The sequence below is a fragment of the Quercus suber genome, unplaced genomic scaffold (assembly GCF_002906115.3).
Source record: "Quercus suber isolate HL8 unplaced genomic scaffold, Cork oak 2.0 scaffold_186, whole genome shotgun sequence".
In the NCBI taxonomy this organism is placed as follows: domain Eukaryota; kingdom Viridiplantae; phylum Streptophyta; class Magnoliopsida; order Fagales; family Fagaceae; genus Quercus; species Quercus suber.
This window is the reverse complement of record NW_027069644.1, coordinates 338,635-358,422: the sequence shown is the minus strand read 5'-3', so window position 1 is coordinate 358,422 and position 19,788 is coordinate 338,635. Positions and strand designations below refer to the sequence as shown.

Below are 19,788 nucleotides of genomic sequence, written 5' to 3'. Positions count from 1 at the left end.
AGGAATAAATGCTCCCCCCTACCCATTTTATTCCCTCCCACTTAAACTCTCAAACAAGAGAATGGATTTTCCATTCCCTCTATTAAAACTCTCAAACAAGTGAATGAAAGAATATTCTAAAATGATTCTTTTCATTCATTTCCATTCCATTCTATTCCCTCCTCTTAAGCGAGGCCTTAAGGGCCCATTGCTGAACTCTAGTCTTGTGCAACCGAATTTGCTTTAATAAAATTTTGATTTCTTTTTAACTTTTTTTTTTTCTCATTTTGAATTTTTAAAGGCTAATTAATTGGATTCCAGTTTTTTGAACATTAAGATCATTTGGATTTTGGTTAATTCCAGCTAGAAAATGCCTATTTTCAATATTAATTAATTCCAAACTATTCTTTAGATTAAAAATTATTTTAAAATATTAATACTTTAATCCGCAATTTGATTTTGTGTATGTATCCACATAACTATTTTAGCCTTATCCAATGAGATTGTGACACACAATTAATTCTAAATTAACCTTTTGATGGTCTAATTAAAATTAATTTCTTATGATCCTACTTGATCCAACCTTAATTACCGGGATGCATATTAGTTGTCAAAAAATGATTTTATAATACCTTTTGATCAAATAGTCGGATTGAAGTTAAATTGAGTTTATAATATCCAAGATTGTAAAATGGGTTGACTACAATACTATAATGTAAGAATTACTCGTATAGTTTTATATGCAAACACAATTGAAATAAATATCCATAGACTTAAAAATAAATAAATAAATATCCATTGATAGTTACCAAAATTTTTTTTTTTTTAAAAACTTAGTTACCATAATTATTAAACTTAATATTTAGACAAAAAAAAAAGGAAAAGGGAAAAAAAATCATATTATACTAAATTTTCTTGAACATTGCAAGAAAATTTATAATGTATCTGATACATGCATCCACTCTCTCACATAAGGATCGACCTCACAAGTGTGAGATTTATTTTCATGTGAGATGATGGATACATGTATCGGATACATGTAATAACACCTCGTACATTACACGAGTTACTAATTAGTTATATAGTAAATTGAAGAAAAACTAAGTAATAACTTGAAATATAACAAAAAAATCCCCTCAACTTCACAGTAATTTCAGAAAAATCATCCAACCCAATACTAATAAGCCATTTATTTGATTTGTAGGCTATGTACAATAACAAAAACTTAGCGCAAAGAAATTAGTTAGCATAATGTTGAGTTGTCTTGTCCCTCAAGCACATGCCTTTCATTTAGAAAAACTAGTGTCTTTGTGTAACTGATAACTTGAATGTAGTTGTACCGTCCATATTTACGATGATTTCTTAGTTCTTGTGTCCGAGGGTCATACAAGACCAACCATACGTCTTAACTCGTGATTTTCTATAAGAGCTAACTCATCCCCCCAAAATTTTAAGAATTGAGCATAGTCTTGATAGAGTCCGACCCTTAATTTCTTAGTCCAAATCCTTCCAACATCAGACTCATTCATCAATCACTCAAATAACATATATAACATATAGTAAGTACTGAATAATCTATCAACAATGAAACAATCCTTGATAACATCAGTTTCTTTAGTACACTAAGGATGAGTTGTGGCCTTGTAGACTCAAAGATGTCTCTTGAAATATCTCATTACTCACGTAACTAAACAATGTATCACTTCTTTTCCCTATAATCCCTGGAATTAATTTAGTCAAATCTTAGTAAATAATATAAAATATTTTCTTTTTCCTTTTTTTTTTTAGTCCAGTCAATTTGTTATTTATAGGAAGTCAAGCCACCTTGGTTCAAAGGGAAATTGTCTATTAAGTTTTACTAGTTCCTAGTGCATATTGCAATCAATTTGCTACTTATAGGGAGTCAAGCAGCTTTTGGTTTAAAGGGAATTTATTTATGAACTTTTACTAGTTCCTAATGCATATGTAGATAAGTTTGAAACCTCCTTAACCTCCTTTTTCTTTTTCTTTTTTATTTTACTCTTTGAAGTCTCCTTAACGAGGGTACAAGGAAACCCCCATAACATACTCCAAAATAAAATGAAAAAAGAAGCAGTACCGTCATGAGATTTGATGATATAAAAATTTTGGCGAAATCCTTTCACATATGAGTTTAAATTTAGGTGCGTCAAGAGGGATTTTAATGGCTCTGCTCATGAACCTCCCGAATGGGCCGTGAAATTCCACTTTTTGGGATGTATGATGTATCTCACAATCACATTCCTTCCCCTTGTTGGCCAGGGCCTCAAGTCCCCATATTAGCTTTCAACAAAATCTGACTGCAACAAGCTAGACAAAGGCAATAGTAAAAGTAAAATAAGAACAAGTTTACTAATCCTGAATTAAAGAAAACAAGAGCCAAAATGTTAGCCTCTGCATTTAACTGTTATTCATATAATCTATTAACAAGAAGAAAAAATAACCATTGAATCTGACTTCCATTAGTTACCAATAATTGTACTCAAAAGTACAAAATAAAAAGTTAATTGGCCCATATAAATGTTTCAATATCCTTCTCAAAATTGGTACTATCTTCCAATAATATTTACCCTCAAACTTTTACAGTTTCTTTTCCTAAGGGTATGTTTGGTTGGAGTGAAAACAGAGATGATGAAAAATAAGAAGAGAAAAACAAGGTGAAAAATGACATTTTTCCTTGTTTTGTTGAGAGAAAGGGGGAAAAAAAAGTAGTGGAGCCCACAAGTTTTCTCTTCTTATCCTTCAAAATACAATCTCTCCAAATTAAAGAAAAATTTGGAGTGAAAAGTGAGAAAAATATTTGGATAAAACTTCCCCCATCTCTTTTTTACGTTATTGGCTCTTTTTTTTTTTTTTTTTTTCTTTTGACTTTTTCTTTGTAACATTGGCTTTTTCTTTTCTTTTCTTTTTCTTTGGTTTTGTCAGGTGGCGAGTTCTCATTTTCCTTCTTCTTTTTTTCTTAATTTTTATTTTTATTATTTTTTTAAGAACACACTTTTAGATGATTTTTTATACTCCTTTTTGAAATGTCCACTTTCATCTATACACAATTTTTTTTTAAAGTATAATGTATTACTTTTTGTTTTATTTAAGAAGAACATGATGATAAATTTATACAAACTTTATTTTCAACCAAATCAAAAAGTTTTACATCTCTCCACTTTTCCACCCTCTCAACCAAACACAAATGAGGAAAACTAAAAACTTTTCTATCCTCCAATTTTTCCATCTTCCATCCTTCCAACCAAACGAACCCTTAGAAACTTTGGCAACGAAATTGCTCCAGCATTGATGAGCCCCAAATATATGAGCCTACTTTGATTGAGCTTGCAAGAAGTTAAAATTTGTTCATATCACACACCAAAGATTTACCATTGGTACTTGGCAGCAACAAGCACCTCCTCATACTTTTGAGCAGCATTGTCCCAACTTAGGTCTTGCATCATCCCTCGTCTCTGGAGTCCTTCCCAACTTTGCTTGTACTCTCGGTAAGTGAGTAAGCAGTTTCCTAATGCATGTATTAGCTTATTTGCTTCGGCACTATCAAATGTCCACCCAAGCCCTGACTCATCAAATGGATTGAAAGGTTGCACAGTATCTCTCAGTCCACCAACAGCATGCACAACTGGAACTGTCCCATAGCTCATAGCATATAATTGGTTCAGTCCACAAGGCTCAAATCTTGACGGCATGAGCAAAATGTCTGCGCCAGCAGTTATACGGTGTGCTGTCTTAACAGAAAAACCAACCCAGCCCCTGATTTTGTCCTGGTGTTGGTTTTCAAACTGCTTGAGCATCTGCTCCAGGTCAGGTCTGCCAGTGCCCAACATGATTAGTTGCACGTCCTGACCCATCATCCATGGAATTGCCTCGGCTATTAGATCAACACCTTTCTGATGATCCAGTCTCCCAATGAAACCGATCACAGGGACATCCTCACGAATGGGCAGACCAAGCTCCTTCTGTAAGGCTGCCTTGCACTGAGGCTTTCCAGTCTTAAGTGTTTCGAGGGAGTAGTTTGTGTAACCATCTGATGTCAAGAAAACATCATATTGTGGGTTCCAATCTTTCATGTCAATTCCATTCACAATGCCCCTCAATTTCCAGTCATTCTCGTTTATGATCCCATGCAAACCCCAACCGCCTTCAGAAGTTTTAAGCTCCCAGGCATATCCATGACTAACGGTAATCACACGGTCTGCTGTCTTTAAACCAGCTGCAAAGATATTTAAGTGATCACCTCCTACAGGATCATACAATCTAAAAAGGTCCAAGTAGTGTTCTGGAAGACCGAGAAAGGTGAATTCATCAACAGGCCCCCGACCCTAGATAAAACATACAATTCAAATTGGGAATTAGTTCCAATTTACCAACTATAAAGCGTAATATGGGTATTAGAAATATGTTCAAAGCTTACAATACGAGAATAAGAACAGTACACATTCATGAGTAATATCGCGAGGAAGCAGCTTGAGGACGAGAAATATTGAGTCACCTTTCTATATCAATCAATAAGTATTTTGGCTCCATTGTCTGCAATCTACCCTCTATGGGATCAACTTATGACTCTTGATTTAGTGGGAGATGGAACATAATGGCTCAACTTATACGATACGACTAAACTTCCTTAATTTTTCACTAAGGGTAAACCTTAAGTACAATTCCCTATGAGCAATACATTAGGTTTCCTGATTAAATTCCTACACATGATTGCATTGACCAATAAAGCACAAAACAATGTTATCTTTTCCAAGGACAATTAAATTCTGTGTTTGAATTTTATTGCAGAACCTAATGTACTGCACTTAGGAAACTGTACTTAAGTTTTTACCCTTTCACTAAATGTCATGAGATATTTCTTTTTCAATGGGATTCTGAATAGCTCTAACAAGATTAACCAAGCATTCAACTGTTCTGCAGCCTATGTTTCAAGGGTTTCAGAAACATGTAGTGGTACTTGGCTCAAGTATACAATAATCTAGACAACTATTGTCTAATATATAAATCAACAATAATACGATCTGCTTTTACACAATTTGGAGGGTATTGAAGTCATTTGAAACTTAATCATTAGCCATATTGAAGAAATACAATTTATAATTTGGCCTGTCTGCTCCAAAAACGTCATGCATTTTTATCAAGGTAGTATTTCCAATAACCATTATTGAAGTAGAACATACAAGCATTAAAAACTATTTTGAAACAGATAAATGCAAGTTCCTAGACTAAAATGTTGTATATGCAGGCACAAACCAAGGTAAGTTGATAAAAACTGATGTCCATACCATATGCCATATCCACCCAATAGCAACTAGCTGTCTAAAACCTTTTCTTTTCTTTTCTTTTTTTGGTTCTTTTGTTAATTTGTTAGTTTCACTACTCAATGTTAAATTGAATTTAGTCAAGCAGATTTTTCAAGGGCTGGCCATTTTTCCACAACTTACAAATACTTTGGCATAAATAAGTGCCATTTCAGGCAATGTGGCCTCAGTGATTATCTCAAAAAAAAATTTTGGATTTGTGAAAACCACTGAAAGCAACTTTTTGACATTCCAAGTCATCAACTAACAATTAAAATGTGTTGTATGGGAGACAATAAAGTCAAACCGTTCAATCTAAATACTATAAAAAAAATATATAAAAAATTAAAAATTAAAAATTAAAAAAAAAAAAAAAGTTTTCAGCTTTCTTCAAAGTACAAAAATTGTATCGGGTAATTACACCAAACAAATTATATTGAATCGAACAGAGAACAAACCTGGTGAGCTATGTTATGAATTACAAGGACGGACCTTGTATAGCGCATTAAACCATTGTCCCGATAGTCTGCCTTCAGATACACTGGCAACAATGCTGTATGCCAATCATTAGCAATGAAAACCAAATTTCCATCTCCATAGCAGACACCACCACATGGAACAAGCCAAGGGACCTGATAATCACCAAAATTTCTACTTTATACAAACTGATGCTTTCTACCAGAATGCAACTCTAACAGGCTGGCTATTGACATATAACTAAAGCCACTTTTGTAGCAATGCATTACATTCACTTTTGGTTGTGTTTATGTCAATTATCCATATTTTTATCTTTGACCCAACATTATAAACAACATTCTACATAATTATGATGTAAAATAGAAAATTGCAGGAAATCTGTCATGAAGAGCATATATGTGGCTTACAACAGAGTACCCACAGTGTGAATGACTGCAACAGGGTAGCACCATAGTTTCTAGCAATTATCCCCAACACATGCAGATATTGAGTCTAACTGCCATATCAAATCAGTTTGACATGGCAAAACCAAGCAGATAATAGACCCATCGCAAGACAAATATTATAGTTATGATAAGTTGAAAATTTTGTTCTTTTTGCTTCCAATGTGATGTGGATGGTAGTGTGAACATAGAATAATTTAATTTTCTGAAATAACGTTTGGTGCTTATAGGTATCTCTATTATGTGCATAATGAGCAGCCTTTTTTTTTTTTTTTTTGGTAATTACAACTTACAAGTGGGGGAGGGGGGAAGTCCATAATTAAGATATGCTATGCAATGAGTTCAACAAGCTAGAATTCACGCAACTTAATGCGGAATTAAAAAAATTCCATAAATCATTCATTTGAGGGTTTGTCTGAAAGGACCGAAACTATACCTCAACAGCTGCCTTGCAAAATAGTATCATGCGTTTTAAAATATCCTGCAAAGTGGGAAAACCAAACACATATAGAACTCAGAATTTTATAAATGATATAATATATATATATATATACACACACAGAGAGAGAGAGAGAGAGAGAGTAAATTATGTATGCACCGGATTGCAATTGACACATTAAAATAGCATACATATTATGTAATGTAAATTTCAAATAAGGTAACTATTGCACTAGGCCTGGCATGGTCACCAGACAGGGCCCTTTTGGACCCACCCCTGGGGATTAAATTGTGGATACATGACCCCACCCATTAGAACCATGTATCAAGTAATCCAGGGCGCACACTGTTGTGTTAAAGAAAGAAATACAAGAACCTTTTTTATGAGATCATAAACACAAGTTTGGTTGTAGAGTTGGACGACAAATCTATAACAGTATGGAAGTGAGGAAGTATAAACCATCTGATATAGATTATTCGAAGTCTAATTAGCCCATCACTGAACTATGATCACCAATTCACCATCCCCCCTAAGAATAATTGAAGCAAAACTATAAGAACAATATCATACCGGACGATTTCCTCCGTAGATATTATGTTGCAAATGGCGAAACTGAGGACTTTCAATGAAAACAAAGTCCACACCATCAATATAGGCCTGGAAGTAACATACTTCCATATCCTGCAAGCTCAAAAATTTGTTGCACCATAACAAAAATAATTTTGTCACTCTAATAGGAAATAAATTACAGCTCAACATTTCAGCTGGTGCATACCTGGCCATCCACCTTATACCTCTTCCGAACTCCTGTATTTTGGGGTTCAACATAATTGCCATACAGAGGTGCTACTACCTAAGGCAAAAAGAAACAACAAAAGAAAAAAATATATAGTACAACTCATGTATTTGCAATCAAACCAATAAACTCATGGGTTTTTAATGGCCTTGTTTAATATTGAGGAAATTAGGGAAAAAGAAAGTCGGATATTTATTTCAAGTTGCAACTCAGAGTCTTCAGTTGACTGCAATGCAGTACTCCCATTTTCAGTTAACTATTTAAAAGGAATAACCAATTTACCATAACACGATGTCCACGCCGAGCCAAAGCCTTTGGCAAAGCACCAGCAACATCTCCAAGCCCACCTATGAGAACTCATAAATCAGCCTTTGGGGCACATACTAAAGGTTTACAAAAAGACATACAGTGAGAGAGAAGTTTTCATTATGGAAACGCCGCATCCCCCTCCCCCACCAAGAAAAAAAAACAAAAAACAAATGTGCAATTAAATGAGGCTCATTACAAAGCTGATAATCTAACAAGTTGACAAGAGAACTAGGAGACTTGCATCAGTAAGAAACAATCTATTCAAGTCAATTTCAAGTTTTCAACTTATAAAATGGCTGAATTCCAGCATGTGACACCTGTTGAGTAACCAAACCTATTACATTAATGTTATTTGGCCCCAGATCGACCTGAAGCGAGGCTGGGTGACCAGGTAAAAATAGATAGACTGATTGTTTGATCACTTAAACCAGGAAATGATCAATAAATTATATTACAAATAATCAAATAACACATTACATGTCATGCATAACAATGCATGACAATAACATATTAGCAAAAATCAGTGGTAATATATGTTAACACATTCAAAATTTAGGCTGCATTAACTACTAAAATGAATTCAAAGACTACCAAGTTAGCCCTGAGTAATCAGCATGATAAATTTCCCAGTAAGAGACACTTAATGACGGAAATAAATTTCCCAGTAAGAGACGCTCAATGACAGATTAATCAAGCTACTCATTAATTAATTCCATCGACAGGCTGATCTATGGTTGTTAACTATGCTTGTATATTTCTAATATCTAATCCACATCTATTTCAATTTTTTGAAACAAGAAATACAATTATAATATACAATTACAAGAAAACTTCATGAATACAAAAATGACACTTTGTCTGCCTATTAAGATATAGATATGAACAATACATAAGTTAAGAATTGTGCAAAAGGGTTTCTGGAAAAATATCCAATTAGATTTTTCTTTTTTCTTTTTTTCAATCATTTGTTCTTTGGATAACCATTTCAAAAGATTATTTGTAATGTTCAACAGAAATACCCAGAGAAACTTTTCTCAATAAACAATCTGGCTAGGAAGATCTTTACACAATACCTGTTTTAGACCATGGAGCACATTCTGCTGCTACCAATATAACATTCATAACATTGGCCCCAGCTAAAGGAGGGGGGCTGACTTCTTCAATTGCTGGATCATTTGCTTCACCATCCACCTCTGCTAAACTTGTTTTGTTGAAAATTTCATGCTTTTTATCTGTTATGCTGGAACTTTCAGAGGGACTAGAAAGAAAGGAAGGCAGCCCATCCAACCAAACTTTTTCTGGATTAGTTTCTTTTAAATGACTGGCGGAGTCAACATCAGAGGATGCTTTTCTTAGAGGTGCCACTTCTTCAGATTCCTTCTTTACTTCATTTAAATCTCTACTAAAATCTGAAGGTAGCGTTTCCAGCTCCTCGTCTACAGTCAAACGGGCATAGTTGTTGGAAGGAATGCCACTATTATGGTCATCAACAGATTTATCACTAGCTGAAGCAAGATCTGGATTTGGAGAAGAGTTTCCCCTTCCTTCATAAGAAACTTCATCATCCTCTTGATTTATAATACTATCTTTTATAGATGAAACCAGATTCCTTCTTTCAGCAATCTGAAAGTAGTTGCATTGGAGCATTCAATTTTTTAGATACTAAAAATTGTAATAATTAGCAGGGACTAGAGGAAGCACCATTTGAAACAGATAATATAAATTCAGGTAAGATCACGTGTACAAATCTCATATGTAGCTAAAAGTTACAACTCCTACAGTTGTTGTAATGGGTTCAAATAATGCAAAATGTGATGAATATCAGCCAATACATATAACTTTACATACATGCAACTTAAAAGTTGAAACCAATACCATTTTGACTAGCCTCCTTGCATTAGGAAACTTCAGACGTAAATAAGAGCAAGTTTTTCTAAAGTATTTCATACCTTTGAATGTATACACGTACATTTTGTTATTGTAAGACATTCCAACAATTGCCTTTGTGTGTGTGTGTGTGTGAATAAATTATAAATTAAAATGTTACGGAATTTGGACTATGATGGGAATCAGTTGTGATGCCTAGGAGAGTACCAGATATCATTTCTAGTTGGAATTGGCTGTGTGGTAAGATGATGTATTCTAGTATTTGGGGGGACTGCTCCCTCATGCTTGATGTGGACTGTTTGAAGGGAAAGGAATCTGCCTAATTTTGAAGGACAAGAATGATTGATTATTCAACTCAAATCCAGCTGTGCAATCTCTTTTTGAGTGGCAGCATGTTTATTCCTCTGCTGCTGGTGTAGACTTAGACATACTAGCATTTCTGCAGAGTTTGTATTTTTCTGAATTTCTTTTTACTCTCTTTTCCTTTGAGTGTCCTTAGTATAATCCATGTATACTTGGGCCCTGGCCTCTTTCTTTTTCATCAAAGAACTTATTTCGTATTGATCCCAAAATAAAAAAAATAAATAAAAATAAAACTCTTAGAAGACTAAGAAGAGTATTTAGAGTTTCAACAATTTATTATACAATGTAAGAACATGTTTCTAACAACATGCTTTCTCTAAATGATTTTCAAAATGCATTGGTATTCGTGATTTAAAGTTCTCACAAATTATTTTTTTGATAAGTTTAAAGTTCTCCCAAATTCTCCAAGCTCACGTAATCATAAGCCAAAGGTTTCTTCTAGCAGCAAAAGGACGAATGAATTGGCTTTGAAAAGGCAACTACAGACACGAGTTAAACAACTATAATTCTCAGAAGTTCAAAAAATAAAATGAGGGGCAGATTTTGTCTGAACAGTTGAGGCAATACCACAACCCCCCAAGACAACAACTTCATGAAATGAATGCTTCAAGTCTGCAATAATGCATGTGCAGATAATTGGATCCGATGCCAGAAGAGTGATCCGGTAACTTACTTGACTAGTGACTAACTTTTATAATCTTTTTGGAACTCATTTTAATTATTTATAGACCCATAGATTAGCAGAAAAGCTTTTAAAAGCAAATATTGCTTTTTTACTTTCCCAAAACAAGAACAGTGTATGCAAAATCTGAACCAAATGTCATGCGGCACAGTAAGACCCTAAAAGGCTAAAAGCCCTTTTATTGAGCATACTATATAACCCATTTTGTAAATACAAAATCAACCTCAATACCAAAAGAGACTAAAATCCCAGAATCAAAAACTTAAAGCAAGATAAACAATCAATCTCAATACCTGTTGAAGTAGGTCCCTTTGCATGGCAAGAACCTTTTTGCTCTTTTCGATTGTGGCCTGAAGAGCATCGTCCACTTCATTGCTATCATCCTCACTTTCCGTAGAGCCCTTGGCTTTCACCTTCGGAAGCGTAACTCTCCATTGCTGTCCTCTACCGCTTCCACATATCAGTCTATCACAGCTCAAAGAGAAACCAGCATAAGCAAGCGGCTTTCTGGGACGGTACACAGAGAAAGAGAACCTGGGTCGGCGATGATTTACACTGTGAAGAAGCACAGGGCCCTCAGACTTCATCTCAATGGTGAAAGGAAGTGACCCAGCAGATGCCATTCAACTGTTTGACGTTTTGCCTCTGAGAAAACTAGCTAAAGTTCATGCGATCAGCAACGAGCTAGTGATGATTTAGTGGAAAACGATGCAGACCCAGTTGAGGAAATGAGAGGGGAACAAAACCCAGTTGCGGATTTTGGAACTGAGAGTAGTACAAGTTTCCCTCAAGTGGACAATGATCGAAATCTACATGCAATAGAAGAGAAAGCTAGTGGGCTGATGAGAATGATGGAGGACAAAGCCCGTGATGCTATCAATTCTGCCACATATCGTTTCTAGAATAGGACACTGTCTCTGCCCAGAACGTGGATTTGTGGGGCCAGCTATTTTGAAGCTTCGAGGCCTTGAGAAACCACCAAAATTGTTTAATTGAATTGTAATAATGACTTCTTTGTTTCTTCTTTCTTTCTTTTTTTCTTGGTAGAATTCTTCTTTCACTTGATTTAAAACGTGGAAACCTCTCCGGCCAGGTCACTGATTTTGACAGCCTTTCTATGATTGAGCTAAATCTTTACATAATATTTTTTTATATAAATTTTAATATAATCTGTTATAACTTGTAAATTGAAATACATCATACATGTACTTATATTTGAATCCATTATCCGAATATTTTTATTGTACATCGATTAAACAAAAGGCCCATAAAAAAATTAAAAAACAAAAAGATTAAACAAAAAGGAACTTCAATTCAGAAAAAGAAAAAATTTGATAAAAAAATATTTTTTCCCTAAATTTATTGAGTCTTTTATCCCAAAAAAAAAAAAATCATTTGGAAAAATTTTCCTGCCACTACTATTGGTGTTATTGAAATAGTGTTATTACTTTTAAAATAAAAATACTTTTCCACAAAGTCATTTTCCATGAATTTAAAACGTGTAGGCTCCGAAGGATAAAAAAAGAAAAATCCTTTTTCACAAAGATTCGACAGGGGTTATTTGGTAAAGGTGTTTAAGTATTATTGTTTAAAATGATATAAAAATTGTAATTTAAAAAGTGTCGTGAAAACATATATTTAAAGTACTCATAATGTAAAAAATGTGTTTTATACTATATTTTTAATAACGTCTTTTCAAAAGTAAAAAAAAAACATAATTGTGTGTTTAATATATGTGTGTTTTTTTTTTAAAAGTAATGACATGTAGTCTAATCGATAGGATCTACAGTTTTTTTACTTATTTACAAAAGTGCCAATAAGCAACATTATTTGAAAAAGAGTTTGCTCAATCTCACATAAGAGAGAGACGCCTCTCACTCATACCTTATAAGCCTTTAGTCTAAGGATGAGTGTACCACTGTTACACATGTGTTGCTTTTGGCCTAAGGATGAGTGTACCACTACAACACACCTATAGTAAGTGGTGTTGTAGTGGTACACTCATCCTTAGGCCAAAGCCTTATAAGGCATGAGTGAGAGGCACCTCTCCTTGAGGGCTGAGATGAAATTCCTCCCACATTTAGTTTTCTAAATTTAGTGTTTAAACTTTATAAAATGAAAAACGCAACTAAAACACTCTTAAAAAAAATTTCTTACTAAACGTTTTTTTTTTTTTTTTGGTCCACAGTTGTTAGTTTTGAGTTACCTTACCAAATAGCCCGATTTGTATTTCTCAAGAGCATTTTCCCTTCAAAACTTTTTTTATTGTGTATGATAAACCCTTTTGATATTCTTTTCTCCTTCTCTGTGTTATTATTTAAGATGCATCAAAAAGTTGTAATTATAATATCTCTTCTCTTATTGTAATTATCAAATTCAAATATAAAATATATATATATATATAAAGTAAAAATACGATGAGTAGTTTAATCTTTTTTTTCCTTTATACCCATGACACATCCCAAAAATCTCCATAAATCGATAATATAATGGATCAAGGTTGGGACCTCCAATTTTACATCATACCTAGACTAATGTCTAATGAGCCTGTCACCTGAATACTCTCGTGGGGTTCTATGAGGTGTTTTAGTGGCTTATAAATCATGTTAGTCATATTGTTTACAATGAAAAAAAAAAAATGATAGTGAAAATAGTACTTTCTTAACTCAAACCTTATGTTTGGACGAAAAATTTTATTAAATACACAATTTATATTTGTAGAAAAATTAAAATGATGGAATTGATTTGATATTAGTAACAGCATGTCTTTATGAAAGGTTTAAAACATCCAATATATAAAACCAAAGGCTAAAACTAAAATTGTAAAATTATAGGTTACTTGTGAAAGAAAAAATCAACACCATGTTTACTCTCAGCTAGAACTTTTTTTTGCTAATAACCGACCATATTATTAAAACAAAGCAGAAGCAGAATCCTTCCTGCAAGCATCCAAAATTGCAGTAGAAAGAATATGCGAATTACAACAAACAGTAGACCTATGCACAACTGCAAATTTATCTAGACAATGAACTGCAGACTGCAGTATTAAGCTTCTCCTAACCCAGTTTAAGTTACAATTAACAAAAAAATTGCTATAGTCTACAACATCACAAATTATAGATTGGATAGGCTATGCAACAGTGGAGCAGCCTCCTTCAATAGCATCAAAACAACTTTTAGCATCGCTATCCACTTCAATTCTCTCCATATTTTCTGCCTTTGCAATTTGTAATGCCCATAGAATTGCAGCTGCTTCAGCTAGCATAGGATCACATATTTCATAAACTTTAGCCCAGCCTTTAATGACCTCTCAGCTGAAACTTTCTTCAACATGAGAAATTCTCTTTTATTCAGCACAAGTTTTAAGTTGTTCATTTCACTAAGTTCTAGTAGCACAGAATTCTTAATTGATAACAAATAGAATTCATTCAAGCAGAAATTGAAATACTCAGAATCCTTTTGTGAGCTAACATCACTAATAACTTTACAAAAGTGAAAATTTTTTTTCTTAAAATACAATTTTCTAGATAGGTAGATAGTGGAGGAGGAAGGCGGGGGTTTGAACCCCAAACATAGAGCACAATAAATAATGTCATTACCACTAGGTTATTACTTGAACTCCTATAATAGTGGAACTTTGCGTTGTAGTAATTAAAGTCAATCTTTTCTTCCTCAAACAATATATTTTGTGTACCAATTTATAGAAGGCATAATGAAAGAAGTTTATCGTTAAGAAACTTGTAGTTCAATGGCATTACCTAACACTTTTCATGGGAATCATCTTGTTTCTTTATAATATTATTATTATTATTATTACTTTGAGAAGATTGTTTCTTTACATTAGATTACATTAGGAGAACAAATGTCATCATAATACATCTCAAAATAATTTCAAAAGCCATAAATGTGAAATTCCATGAGTCTGCTCTTGGTTGCCCATTATATACTTTCTTTGTCTTTGATTTCACGTTATATTCGAGATTTTTATATGATTAAAAAAAAAATTACTGAACGATAGTTTGCAGCAAATTAAAGAACTCCTTAAACTAATTTGGATTTCATTTACAGCAAATAATCAAGGTGGAAACAAGGGACCAGTGCAAGCCCTTATAATTATCCCTTCTTTGAACTCTATGTTGTCAATCTTCTGTTTGCACCACTGGAGTTGGGAAGTGGTAACCAGAGGCATTTGGAGCACCCTTGACACAAGCTTCATATCTATCATTGTACATAAAATCTCCATTTTTTGTGACTCTTTGGGAGGGTTCACTACTTTCTTTAAGCAGCATCTCTTCTCTCCTTGTAAATGTTTTAGCCATAGTTCCTTCTTTGAAAAAATTAACAATTTTGGTTAGTTCCACTAAATTTGTATCAGTACTTAGAGAAGAAATATCGTAAAGAGTCTTGTTGCCCAATAACATTGCTAGTCTCCCTTATGTGGAGAACCTGAATTTAAATCCTCCCAGACTTTTTAGAGAACAAAATCTCTTATTCTGACATGAATGCATTAAAGCTATATGAATAGACATTACTTGAAATGTACCTTTTGAAGTCTCTTAGTGAGATCAGCTAATAGATGCAAACTTCTTGGGTCTTCCACTGGTGGATTAATCCCTAATAATCTGCTGAATTTCGACCAAGACTTCCTATTGTCTGTTTCCAAAAACTCCCAAAAAGCCTGTATGCATTGCTCTATGACCTTCAACACTTCTTTTATATTCAAGGTTTCTGCCTTCACTTCTTCCTTTTCCACATCTAAAAAGCCTTGAAGAACCATAATGATATTCATATAAGACAAAATGAAAGAGAGAGAGAGAGAGAGAGAGAGAGAGAGAGAGAGACTAACAAATATATCCATTGATGTCTTGTGAAAGTTAATGATTAGTTCTTTTTATTTTTTAAATGTGCAGATAAATATATAATTAACAATTTAGAAAGAGCAATTTTAAAATGTAATCCATTAAAATTATTGAATGCATTGTTCTGTTTTTCAACAAAAAATATATTTTAAAAAAAATTGAATGCACACTGGGCAAGATGACGAGGTTCTAAACAATAACATAGACTTGATTTGCTCTCAAACAATATTCGAGTTCCATGTTCACATCAAGTTTATTCAAAAAGAAAGTAACCTTTTAAGATCTTGGTCTATTGGGACATATATTGTAGATACCCTTCTTAGCAAAGGAACAAAACTTTTGTGATTAAAGTTTCATAGCAAAAGAACAAATCAGTGATTAAAGAACTCATTTATTTAGTTTTCAAAACAAAATGATAGATTTTTGTCGTTCGTATGGTGGATAAACACCAGTAAGTTTAATACTTGATCACATGAAGTTCTTAAATTATAGTCTACATACTTAAAATAGGCCTATTTGCTCGTTAATCATGATGCACATCTAGTTTAGGATGGAAAGACAGAGAAAATCAAAAGATACCTAAAACCTCTGGAACTTGGAGAAGACTTTTGAGAGAAAATCTCCCTTGAACATAATTCCAAACTCTTTTCCCTCCACACCTTTCATCTTCCATGAATCTCTCTAGCAGTACTAAAAACTTTTGGAATGCTCCTGCCACATTGGAGTGCAAGTTGCAATTTTGAGAGCTAGAACTTGCAAGAGACTTCACTTTTTTGTATTGGTGATGGAGAGCTTCCCAGGACAAGCATGACTGAGCCACATAAACCAGTTCAAAGTCACTTTCTAGGCTTCTTAACAGCTTTTTTCTGACCTTTGTGCTACATGGGATATGTGAGACTGAGAAATCCACTTGTTCAATTCTTTCTAATGAGTTAGGTGATTCCAATTGCTTGTTCAAGACTGTATCTAACATAAACATGTATACAAAGTCAAGAAAATAGTCACTTCTAGCAACATATATATAGTACTAAAATATTTATTTAGTTAAGATGCAGTTTGTAAACATGAACATCTTTTTTACTTCTAAATTAACAATTGAATAAACACCTAATCCCACAACCCTCCCCCTGTTTATACATGAACTGCTTAAATTGTTTCATGTGCTCTAGGGTTCTAGTGTACAAATTGTACTTGACTATACCATTGGTAGGTTATGATGTGCAAATGACATGGCATAGAAGATGTTGCATGTTAATTTGATGAATGAACATGAAAAATTTTGCTGTGACATGACATATAATATGATGAATGAATACCTACTTATTCCACATGTTCTATCGTAATTCAGTATGTCAAACCATCTCATTCTTTCAGCGTAATTCTTGTAAAATGTATCAGATTCTTCCTTGTCACGTCCATTAGTTACTTCTCTTGCTATGACTGGGGAATTGGAGTCACAATTCGATGACCAATGCTCATCCATGTCTAAATATGTGGCTGGTAAATCAGAGCTAGAAGAGGAACTCATACAGTCTCTAGAATTTACTTCTTCCACTGATGAATCGAAGCTACAAATGGATGACAAATACTCATTGATACTTGTATCTTCATCGAGATCAAACATTGTTTCTTCTGATCTTTCATCCTCATGAAGAATTGAATCTTCATAGTCATTCTTCTCTTCTAATTTGTACATCTCAATGTTATATATTGTCAGCTTGCACGGTATAGTTGCAAGGCTGGAACACATATATGAATCAAAATTTTGATTTTGATTGAAACCCTGTAGAGTTTCAAAATACTCATCCTCTTCTACTACTTCTGCAGTGTTCAATCTAGTGAATGAGAAAAAGTCAGAGAGACCACTTCTAAAAAGTATAAAATTACACAAACCAAGAAAAGAAGTTATAAGAGGAAGAATAAATAAAAGCCATTCCCTTAGCAATTTGAACCACAGGAAGATCTGGCAAATAAAAAGAACAAAGGGATTGATAAAAAAGCTCAAGCAAAACCATTTTCGAAATCCATCTGGGATGATTACAGATTCAATAATGAACCAACAGGATATAAGAAAAGCCATTATCAGACTTAACTTCTTCATGAGTATTACCTACTCATTTGGAAATGTATAGTCCTAAAGGTAGTGTGTATTGGACCTACTGGTATAATTCCTTGATTATATATATAAGTTTGAGGAGTTGTTATCGATGAAACATCCAGGAAAGATAATCTTTGGAAATTTGTTATCTAATGAACTAACAATAGCGGTTAGTAGGTCATATGAGAGAATAATTTTCTCTTTTCTATCAAGAAAAACAAAACTTGACTTAGAATATACCTTTTAAATTTCATGACTAATCCTTTCGTTGATATTTTAACAATTTTATATTCCCATGCTTACTCGGATCCTATCCAACTCCAAAGTCATTCACTACTATATTCAGCATGGCAAGTGATATCAACTTGGCTCTCCCCAAAATTTCAGGAACAAGCTGTACATTGATTGTCCTAAAATAATGTTAGGAAGGAGTTGTTTTATTGTTTACTGTTACTAACCAATTTGGGAAAATATGAGGGATTTAAATGATGATCTTTCTTTAATGATTTCCTTAATTGTTAATAAAGAACATGAAAGTTTGAGTTTTACCAATAATGAAGATGGGTGAACAAATTTTTGCAATTATGAAAAAAGCAATGGCAAACAACCGGCCGGGACCAATGCATAATTTTTGGATGGTGCTACGTCATGACTCGTAAGTTATGGGACGTAAGTGCTTATTCTTTTCTGATACTCAAAAGGATAATCATGAAGCAAGTTAAGTACTTTTCTATCTCACCGGTCATTAACTTCCCAGTTCCCACCTAATTAACCTCATTAAAATAAAAATAAAAATAAACCAAAAATGTGACTTTACCTAAGCATGGACGTCACTTAATTGGTTCTTTTTGATGTCATGTGAAGCAAAAATAGGAGTTTCCAAACTTCATGGTTCATCCTGTGGCTCACAGATATTGCTATTATTATGTAGTGAGCAATATTATATGGAGAAGTGGGTGCAGTGCGCTCTCTAAATTTCATGTCATGGTCCTCCTCATTTAGCCAATCAGTTGCCAAATATTGGAACTTTCAATATTTCTCATTTCGATTCTAGCAATTTAAGTGGATTGTAATTTGAAAGTGTCAATTTTTAGGTGTGCTATATCCCCTGATGTGGAGATAAGTGATAACCATTGAAACATTTAATTGTAACAGATTTATTGATATTTTCAAATGCATTAGTTTAACAAAAATGTACAAGTATGAATGCTTGTGAGGTGTATAGGGTAAGAGTTAGGGTTCAAGTTTGCAGAAGAGAACTTCACATATATATACATTTAAATTAGGTTAGGGTAAAAATTCTATTTTGTATTAAAAAAAATAAATAAATAAACTTCATTTAATTTATGTCATATAAACTAGCTTATAACCTGCACAATGTGCGGGATGCTTTTATTTATTACAAAAGACAAACTATAGGTGAAAATTTAAAATTTTCATAATCAGTTAATACAAAAAAAAATTAAAAATTGCAAGAAAGAAACCTAAATTCAAGGAGTCTTACATAGAGACAATAAAATGTAATCTTGAAATTTGTTGCTCATTCAACAAAATTTGAAATAGACCAAAAAAAATTTTGTCCTTCATCGCACATGCACTCAAGCAAATGAAAGAAAGTGATTTGTTTTCTTTCTTTCTTTTGACTCCAAGAGTTAATTATTTTGTTTCTAAAAGAAAAAGAGTTAATTATTTAAAGCATGTTCCAAAGTTCCAAAAAGATAAACTAAATAAATTCAGGGTGGTCCAAGAGAGATAATAGTTGTCTTTGTTTTTGCTAGAAGCAAGTACTAGTGTCTTCAACTAACAATAATTAATAATTAAAATATCATGAAATTCAAATCCTATAGTAATAACCTATGAATTACATCAACTGCAGTAATAAATAGTCTCACAGAATTCCCTTTGCCCAAAAAAAAAAAAAATCACATTCTCACTGTAAGGACACAATTCGGGTCCCTAGCCTAAAGGATGGATGAACTTAGGCCCAAAAAGCCCAATGCAATGAATTTGTAGAGAGTAGGTTAGAAAACTGGGCTTTAATGAGTTGGACAACAAGTAAAATGGATTCAGATCCCAAGAAAATGAAAAGAGAATGGTTTAATTTAAAGCAAATCGTCCTCAGCACAATCCAAGGAAAT

General features: G+C 33.4%; 2 protein-coding genes across 4 annotated transcripts; both read right to left on the bottom strand.

Annotated features, from left to right (window-relative positions):
- Positions 1–3,097: 3,097 nt before the first annotated feature.
- Positions 3,098–11,672, bottom strand: LOC112024317 (granule-bound starch synthase 2, chloroplastic/amyloplastic). The gene is made up of 8 exons (XM_024056954.2): positions 10,987–11,672; positions 8,835–9,384; positions 7,735–7,799; positions 7,432–7,509; positions 7,227–7,337; positions 6,654–6,698; positions 5,756–5,929; positions 3,098–4,322 (listed from the first exon to the last, which is right to left on the bottom strand). The coding sequence occupies exons 1-8, from the start codon at positions 11,314–11,316 to the stop codon at positions 3,366–3,368; spliced, it is 2,310 nt and encodes a 769-aa protein (XP_023912722.1). The 5' UTR covers positions 11,317–11,672; the 3' UTR covers positions 3,098–3,365.
- Positions 11,673–14,625: 2,953 nt separating this feature from the next.
- On the bottom strand, positions 14,626–17,728 carry LOC112024309 (uncharacterized). 3 transcript variants are annotated; one of them, XM_024056948.2, is made up of 4 exons: positions 16,873–17,728; positions 16,132–16,518; positions 15,237–15,457; positions 14,626–15,020 (listed from the first exon to the last, which is right to left on the bottom strand). In XM_024056948.2, exons 1-4 carry the CDS (start codon positions 17,651–17,653, stop codon positions 14,769–14,771), a joined length of 1,641 nt encoding a protein of 546 aa, XP_023912716.1. In that variant the 5' UTR covers positions 17,654–17,728; the 3' UTR covers positions 14,626–14,768. The 3 variants fall into 3 exon arrangements, with proteins under 3 accessions (XP_023912716.1, XP_023912717.1, XP_065634625.1); XM_024056949.2 differs by having other exon boundaries at positions 14,626–15,017; XM_065778553.1 differs by having other exon boundaries at positions 16,132–16,512.
- Positions 17,729–19,788: the final 2,060 nt, after the last annotated feature.

What these genes read in the sequence shown, in the direction of transcription:
- LOC112024317 (XM_024056954.2), bottom strand. Translation starts at nt 11,316, where the DNA reads ATGGCATCTGCTGGGTCACTTCCTTTCACCATTGAGATGAAGTCTGAG. An exon ending in GGTATAAGGTGGATGGCCAG is followed by an intron (nt 7,338 to 7,431) that starts GTATGCACCAGC and finishes TTGAGCTTGCAG; the next exon opens with GATATGGAAGTATGTTACTT. An exon ending in TTTGCAAGGCAGCTGTTGAG is followed by an intron (nt 5,930 to 6,653) that starts GTATAGTTTCGG and finishes GGTGATTATCAG; the next exon opens with GTCCCTTGGCTTGTTCCATG.
- LOC112024309 (XM_024056948.2), bottom strand. Translation starts at nt 17,653, where the DNA reads ATGAAGAAGTTAAGTCTGATAATGGCTTTTCTTATATCCTGTTGGTTC. An exon ending in CCAAGTTCCAGAGGTTTTAG is followed by an intron (nt 15,458 to 16,131) that starts GTATCTTTTGAT and finishes TGGTTCTTCAAG; the next exon opens with GCTTTTTAGATGTGGAAAAG. An exon ending in TCACTAAGAGACTTCAAAAG is followed by an intron (nt 15,021 to 15,236) that starts GTACATTTCAAG and finishes ATTTTTTCAAAG; the next exon opens with AAGGAACTATGGCTAAAACA.